The sequence below is a fragment of the Delphinus delphis genome, chromosome 7 (assembly GCF_949987515.2).
Source record: "Delphinus delphis chromosome 7, mDelDel1.2, whole genome shotgun sequence".
NCBI lineage: Eukaryota > Metazoa > Chordata > Mammalia > Artiodactyla > Delphinidae > Delphinus > Delphinus delphis.
The window spans coordinates 14,403,741-14,412,407 of record NC_082689.1 but is presented as its reverse complement, the minus strand read 5'-3'; the positions used below and the strand labels follow the sequence as shown (position 1 = coordinate 14,412,407).

Sequence of the window (8,667 nt, the reverse complement as noted above, 5' to 3'; positions counted from 1 at the left end):
TTGATAAGCATCTCATTGACACCATAGGAGGAAAGAGATTATAGAAAGTTTCTGGGACGCAAAAGATGGTACATGTCCTCCAACCACTTAGTCATCCAGCATGTGCAAAATGTCAGATTCCAGCTAGAGCAGTGTTCTAATTTTATTTTAGTTGAATATTTTTTTGAAAAGTCTGGAGAACTCAGTAGCAAACTCAGTAAAATCCTTTTTTTTCCCCCATAAATTTGTGCTGATATTTCTCCTGTTGAGGGTAGTTTGTAGGACCTTAATCTACAAGGTTGGAGGTTTTCAAGCTTCTAAACTTGAATGCTTTTAGATTAACATGTGGAGCAAATCTAGCTCTAGTTCATGAAAACTGCTTCGCAAGAGATCCAAATGCCTTGAAAAAGAATGATTTCAACACAATTCTAAAGTCTTAGAACCTAAATTAAGTTACACCTCTTAAAAAGCACCCATTAAAACATGATGGACTAGAACACAGAAAACACATAATACGCTTTTGAAACACTTCTGTGTGAAATAGCTTGAAACTTGGAACCAACCTGGACAATTACTTAATTTGCTGTATGAGAATAAATACTGCATAAGTTTGATGCGTGGGCAAGAGGAACACGTGGGTCTGAGGGTGTTGCCAAAGGGGGTTTGTACCCCAGAGCATTCAGTGACCATTCGGAGAACTCCTGTTTGACTAAAGTCTAATCCATGTTGAGAAGACAGTCGTTATGACCATAGGAAGTTGGTGGGATATAAAAGCACTGATGCTTAACCTTGGCAGCAGAGACAGACATTTAAAGTCATTTGCTTTGAAATTCTGACACTCTTTCCCACCCTCCAGTTTCCTAAGCCCAAAATACAATTGCTCCAAAAAGCTTCCTTAGCCAAAAATGTTAAGATTGATATCTACAGACTCAATTATACAAGGCTTATTCTTTTTAGTTCATATTATGTTTTTATTATATACATATGTAAAATAGGGCATATTATTCTCAAAAGTGTTTTATATGGCCATGAGAAAGTATTACTAGAAACTAGTAAACTATTATCCCAAGTAAGAATGGAACAAATGCGGCTTTTTGTGTTCAGCATGTGTTAGATGTTGGCCACAAGGTGGTGCTCTAACCCTACTTTCAGTGAAGTAATATATAAAGCGCTATTATGGGGATCACCATTTTCTCCCTATACAGGAAAGACTGATTACATTTGATTACAGTGAAACATGACTTTTCTAGGCCCCTTACGGCTATAATATTTTATGACTATTTCTGCAGAAGCTAGTTTACCTCTCCCCTCAGGACGTAAAGTTAAGAGTTTCATGTATGAACAATTCATTTCTGATGCCAAGGTATGGATGTTTGAGCTCTTTTATCTTTACTGGAAAGGGAGAATTGCAGGGCTGCCATGGATAAAACTTTGAAAAGACTTTTTTCCCCCTCTTTTTATGATGGCAGAAAATGCACTGCAGAGGCAAGGGAATCTCACTGTCCATCTTGACACTTCATAAAACCAGATGTGGACATTCTTCTCATGGGGGGGTGGTCCAGCTCACAACTTTCCCCAGCTGAGGGTGGCCCCATGCTGCCCACGTCTGCATCCTTAAGCCCGCTTTTTCTCTTCCCCTCAGCAGACCCCTGAGTCTTCTCTCAGTTGGTAAAGCCCTCCACCATTGTTGCTAGGCCCTAGAGCTATGGTTCGCAACTTTGGTTGACTATCAGAGCACTTGAAAGCCACAGTTCTCTCTGTAGGATACCAAGACTGATGGCTAGATTGAATCGCATCTTGCAAACACAGAACAATTTTTCCAGGAGAAAATTCATGCAGTCAAAAATCATAATCACAAGCACACACGCTCCTGAAAAAAGAAAGCTGTCTGTGCTTTCCACTCAACGCTCATTTGCTCCTGTTCAATGGTCCGGCTGCCTGTTAGTGCTCACCGATACCAGAAGACTAAGGGTTCTAAGAAAATTTTCTGAGAGAAAAATGATTGAGAAAATTAAATACATTAGCTTATTCCCCCTTCAACTGAGGAAGAACCCCATTAATTTGATGATTCACAGAACACCGTTTTACCATATCTGTTGTACATTAAAATTGCACAGTGAACTAGTGAGTTTGTTTTAATGAGTTTTGCAGGAGAGATGAGTAATCAGGTCATTGTCAGCTAGAGAAGGACATTTCTAGTCAGAGGAAGGGTTTACTTGACTTTCTGATAACACTTCCTCTACATAAATTATTGATATCAGCGCCTCCACAGCAAGAAAACATGTCAGCAAGGGCCAGGAGATACTTACCAGCAGACGTTACAGTTAACAAGACACATACAGTCAAAAATTAGCTGACCATCCACAGATAAACTTGGCAATGGTGACCATTAGTTAGGCCCCAGACAACCTGCCACTAGGACTCAGGTTTTGGTCCTGGGATTGTTTTTTGTCTAGAAAGGACAAGCACAAAAGTCTGCCACCCTTCCCTTTACCTTTGGTAGCTGGGATTTTAAACGGCAGACGGTAGAGGTATAACGTTAAGGGATTAAACAACTCATTTCCATTTTACTACCTCATATACAACAATTTAATCTGCAAACAACATACCTGATATCGTGTAGAGCAGTGGTTTCTCATTTAGCAAATTTCTCCTTTAAATCACAACATCTGCATCCTTTTTTCTTCAAGGTTTGGAAGAGGGTCAAAGGGGCAGTTTGGGGAATCTTGAAAGAAACAGGGCTTTGGAGCCAGTGGTGTTGTCCACTCTTTGGCCGCCCGAAGTGGACTCTTGGTAGGACACAGTGTGTTTCAGCATTCACGGGAGGTCAAGGACATAGAGGTCGTCCAGCAGCTCACCCAAACCTCACCTCTACCGGGCAGCCACCGCCGACCACATTTACTCTGCCGGCTCTGAGCAAATCCCTGCCCTTCCTCCTTCAGTTTCTTAAGTCCCTTAATGTGGAGCACATGTGTCCTTCAGTTTTTTTATTTTCAGGAAAACAAAGAGCTGCGGGTACAAAAGCCACTCCCTTGTGTCTTTCTGTAAAGTTCTCTTATGATTGGCATTTTTTTCAGGTCACCCGTCATCATTTCCTTTTTAGAACAAAGACTCGAAGGCCAACAAGACATAGCGCTTTCAATTTATTTGGGTCAGTGCCTACTCTTTGTTTTCATTGTGTCTCAGGCAGAATTGAAAGTCCCAGCACTTCCCTGGTGGTCCAGTGGGTAAGACTCTGAACTCCCGATGCAGGGGGCCCGGGTTCGATCCCTGGTCGGTGAAACTAGATCCCGAATGCATGCCGCAACTAAAAGTTCGCATGCTGCAACTTAAGAAGCCTGTGTGCCACAACTAAGACCTGGTGCAGCCCAAATAAGTAAGTAAATAAAAATAAATTTAAAAAAATGAATTGAAAGTCCCCATCTCATTAAGTGTCAGAAGAGTGAGTTTACTGGCCATTGTCTTCAGCTTTTCCAGAAGTCTACCATTTCGTTACTTTAGGGAAATTGCAGCCTGTCTCCTGTACGAACTCAGTATGACATCTAATCCACGCGTAGATTGTTTGCTCAAATATCTACATAGCAAATAAAGATTCTGACACCCAATTCCAGTGTGTGTGGGTTTTCCCTACACCAGCTGGGTGTCCTACAATTCAACTCAATTCCGACACTATCTACCCGGAGAGAGTATCATCAGATTCCATAGGTTAAGGGCTCAGGCCGGTAGGACTGCCTCCCACCTCGGATGCCAATTGCAAGCCCAGGTGGTTACCTGGGCTTCTGACCCACTGGCTATAAATCAGAGGTTTCCATGACCCCCTCCTTGGGTTCGATGAATTGGCTAGAGCAGCTCATACAATGCAGAGGAACATCTTATTTACTAGATTACTGGTTTCTTACAAAAGGATATAACTCAGGAACAGCCAAATGGAAGAGCCAAATAGGGCAAGGTCTGGGGGAAGGGCAAGGGCAAGGACCTCTCAATGAGCATGCCGCTTTCCCTGTATCTCCATGTGTTCAGTTCACCAATCCAGAAGCTCTGCAAATCGTCATTTTGGATTTTCTCAGAGGCTTCATTTCATAAATACGACTGATTAGACCTTTGGCCATTGGTGTGAACCCCTAGCCCCTCCCCCTGTCCCAGGAGGTCAGGGGGGTGGGACTAAAAGTTCCAACCCCCTCCAATCACGTGGTTGGGTCTCCTGGTGACCAACCCCCATCCTTAGGAGCAGGAAAAGTTACCTTATTAACATAACAAAAGACCCCTTTTTTGTGTTCCTCACTTAAGAACTTCCAAAGGTTTTGGGAGTTCTGTGCCAGAAATGAGGATGAAGACCAAATATATATTTCTTACTATAGATCGCAGCAGCACAGCAAACATGATCTTTTACCCCAGGTATGTCATTTCTGTGGCAGTCTCCATATTTTAAATGTATTCGTTTCCCTCAAGTAAAGGAGTTTTCATAAACCTTATCATTTTGAAGACAAGGCCGACAGACCCACTAAGTATATCAAAAGATAAAAGTTGAATTTTAGAAAAATAATAATTTGAGAGGAAATTTTTCCCCAAGTCCAGAGATTATAAACAGGGTCTAAGAGTCAGCCAGGGTCAGAATCTGGGTGTTGACTGGTAACTGTAAAAAGTTAATAAACAGAAACTGCTATAGAGTCTGGAGACCAGAAGGGAGAGCGCTCACGCCCTGTGTCCAACAGGGAAAAGACAGACTCCTCTTCTTTCCCCGCAAGGACTCAGCCAATGGGAAGCCATGAACCCTTTGTTTATCACAGCCGCTCAACTTTCTTTTCTCCTCTATAAAAGCATTTCCTTCTCTTGCCATGGGGGTAGATTGTACGAGGCTCCCCAAAGTTGCAGACCCCGAATTGTAATTCTCTGCTGATCCCAAATAAACCCATCTTTGCTGGAGAAACACCTGGCATTCTACGTGTTTTAGGTCAACATGAGGAAAGGCTAAAGATGAGTAGGTTGGGAGGATCAAATGAAAAATAGGGTATATATATATATATATATATATATATACATATAGTCTGAGAACCTTCATATTATGAATTTTCCATGAGATGTTTCCAAGTTTTGTATATCATAAATTTGAAATGCTATAATCTATTGAAGAGGCATTCAGAAATGGGACCAGATACCTCAAAATTTAATGTGGCCAGTAAAATTTGACTAATTATTTTACTGGGGAGCAGACTACCTGTATCATGTAACAGGGCCACTATATTGAAAGGCAAACTCTTCCGGTCCTTTCTGGAATGAGCAGTGCTGGAGTCAAGAGCCCAGGGATCTAGTCTTGACCCTGCAGCCACTTTTATATCCTCTCTCCTGGACTAATGACCGCTTGATCCTACTTCCACATCTTGTAAATACACTTGCAATAGTTAGATACTTTGCTGGGCTAGGATTCTCTCTTTCCCTTCCAAAATCAAGTCACTTAAGGAAAGGACATATTTGTCTTTGTACCGCCTGGTACTTGGTACCCCAATAGGTATATAAACGAATGAATGAATGTATAATTCTCAAATTACCGTTAACACTATGCCTTTTTTAAACTATTCAAAATAATATAACTGAATGGGATCAGAAAACTGGAAAAACCAGTAAAACTACTTTGGAGGCATTAATAACTATACTAGCATGTTTGCTAGAATGCAAGTGGCCTCAGGTAACCCTTCAAAATAATTTTTTGGCATTTACTCTTAAATCAGGAAAATAGTTGCCCCCTTTCTCCATTCTCTCTTGGTTAACCAAGGTATCCACACTTAAATAGTTGCAAACAGCAAAACTCAGTCCACTTGATGAATAAAACTTACAAATGGCAAACTGGTGGAGAGTTGAACGTGAGGTTTAAATGTATAAAGAGAGACGAACAGAGCTCGAAGGTTAAAAAAAAAAAGTTCAAAGTTTTGATAAGAAATATTTTTAAAAGCATTCTGATTTAGATAAGACTACCCCAATCTTTAGGAAATTAGTAAAAAAACAAACAAAAAAAACCAGGCAAATAAAAAATGGTAACATTAGAATTGTGATGAGTTCTCCAAAAACACAAAAGACCAAAAGCTTGTCATTTCAAAAAACAAAAGCTCCGGCCTATCAACAAAAATGAAACAGTCAGGGCTTCCCTGGTGGCGCGGTGGTTGAGGGTCCGCCTGCCGATGCAGGGGACACGGGTTTGTGCCCCTGTCCGGGAGGATCCCATGTGCCGCAGAGCGGCTGGGCCCGTGAGCCATGGCCGCTGAGCCTGCGTGTCCGGAGCCTGTGCTCCACAACGGGAGAGGCCACAACAGTGAGAGGCCCGCGTACCGCAAAAAAAAAAAAAAAAAAAAAACAAACAGTCACTGTTCACTAGGTAACTTCTTTCTACTCTTGCTACAAAATCCCTACCTCTGCTGAGAAGCCTCAGCCCGCACCTGAGGAACCGCAGCTGACATCAGAGATGCATTTACTGGGACAGTGGCTCTCCGGAGTGATCTGTAACCTGGCGAGTGCGGGGGCAGGGAACAGTGTCTGATTGCTAGGTTTAGAGGGAAGGGAAGGGAAGGCCAGGGGTTTCTTGCTGTTTGCCTAAGTGCAAAGGTTTACTAGAAGAGGCTGAGGTGCTTTTAAAGGCTATTTCTTCTGTTGTATTTTCAAATAGCAGAGAAATGGCTTTTTTTTCCTTCTACTACTCATAACACTTTATTTTTACTTTGTACAAAATACAAAAATGCAAATCCATAGTACAGAACAGTAGTGACAGGCACACTGCACAACAGCAAACCTTGTCTAGCAAGACATTAGTTTTTAAAATTTTATTTTAGTGAATACATGCATTATATAAAACAACAACAACAACAAAAACACACAGAGAGCCTAGAGATTTCGCTATTTCTATCCCCAAAGTAATTCTTACTATCAAGACTTTGGATGAGACAAAAAAAAAAAATTTAAAAGGCCAATAATATTTTTTCATATAAAAGTAAGAGCTACCATAAAATGTCCTTTTTTCCCTCCCATCACACTGATTAATTTTTTTTTCTGAAAAGCCACACATATAAACAAAACAAAACAAAGATCCTGAACTGGACAGTAAATACTCAAGAGGGTTGTTGACCTAGGTAACCACTCAGTAGTTTAAAGAATCTTTTAGACATTTTGAAGCCTTCTGTTCATTTCTCAGTACAGTGTTCCAGCCGTCTTGCCCTTTTTTCCCTTAACGCCTCCCAGAACAGAAACACTGCATCATTGAGTCTCTGTTCCTAAGAACTAGTTTTTAAAAAGAAAGTAATGTACAAAAATATTTAACAGAACTATGAAAGATGTAGGAAAGGAGTCTTTTCTTCATAGCAAAGTAGTCTTTGCTTTGCATGGTTCCTTTTGTATAACTCTTCAGGGTTTGTTTATCTGTCCCATGAATAAAACAGCACCTAGAGAATTAAAAGGAAACAACACAGAACTCTATAAAAAACGATCCTTCAAATAAGATGGAAGGTATATTTAAGGGGAGGTTTCTGGGCTGTGTTTAACCCACTGCTCGTAAGCAGTGCTGTCCAATAGAACTTTCTGCAGTGATGGGAATGTGTGTATCTTCATCGTCCAATATGGTGGTCACATGTGCCTACTGAGCCCTTGGAATGTGGCTAGTGTGATTAAGACACTGAATTTTTAATTACATTTCATTTTAATTAATTAAAGTTAAAGAGCTAAGTATCCACATGTGGCTAGAGGCTCCCATATTGGACTGTTTGGCTCGGGAGCACACGAATTATAACAATGAAGATGCAATGAGATAAAAGGATAAGGAATTAGCTTACGTTATTGATTAAAAGCAGAGTAAAAGTTAGACTGTGTTAGTTTCTACTCTGTACCAACATGACGACAACGTCTCCACAAAGACAGTCTTAAGTATTCTTCCTAACTGTATTAAGAGGTAGGACTTATTGTTATTCTAATTTTAAAGATGAAGCTAAAGGACAGAGCCAACTTTGAACCCATGACTCATGGAGCTAAGATAGACTGAATGAACAAATCTCAGGTCATAACCGCAGGGTGCCCTTAAAAAGGTTGAAGACAGGTAGCTTCCTGCAAAATTTACCTACTGCATTTATAAAAAAAATCAGTAGACGTCTCGAGGGCTGCAGAGCTCTCGAGATGTTAACAAAACAAAACAAAACCTAAAATCCTGTGTTTGAAAAATGCCATCACACTCTGTAAAAACAGCCTGATTTTCCTCTCTCTGCGAGGGGCGTGGGTACATTACTGAAAGCGCTGGCACTTGTTGACACATGGGACAAGGATTAAAAGCAGCGCTGCTGGAGTTAACTAACAGCTAGCGAAAAACGAGGAGGAGAATCACTTACCTGTAGGATTATGTCGGATGAAAAATAGAAAAGGTCTGTCTACTATGAACCAGGGAGGCGATGACCTTGCAATCAGAATCGCAGCTGTGGGAGGAAAAGGAAAATACATTGTACGCCCAGCATGAGGCCAGCAAGGCAGCACGTAATTCAAGGCAGGACATGATTCCTGTCCCACAGGCTAGCCATGTAATAACAGGTCCAGTGGTCACCACTGATTGAACACCTGCCATTGGCCAGGCCCTTTCCATCCTTCCACATTGAGTCCACACAAGCCCCATCTCCTTTAATAAACGTACTTACTCCTTGTAGGGTTTTTATTAGGATTAAATGA

The 8,667-nt window shown here is 41.1% G+C and overlaps 1 protein-coding gene across 1 annotated transcript in view; it reads right to left on the bottom strand.

The window, feature by feature from the left end:
* Nucleotides 1-6,653: 6,653 nt before the first annotated feature.
* Nucleotides 6,654-8,667, bottom strand: part of SERPINE2 (serpin family E member 2) — a 72,212-nt gene continuing 70,198 nt past the window's right edge. The window contains exons 8-9 of the mRNA XM_060015503.1: nucleotides 8,337-8,420; nucleotides 6,654-7,403 (exon numbers count right to left, since the gene is read on the bottom strand). Of these exons, the coding sequence (XP_059871486.1) occupies nucleotides 7,366-7,403; nucleotides 8,337-8,420 (122 nt within the window). The 3' untranslated portion in view covers nucleotides 6,654-7,365. The remainder of the gene's footprint in view (nucleotides 7,404-8,336; nucleotides 8,421-8,667) is intronic.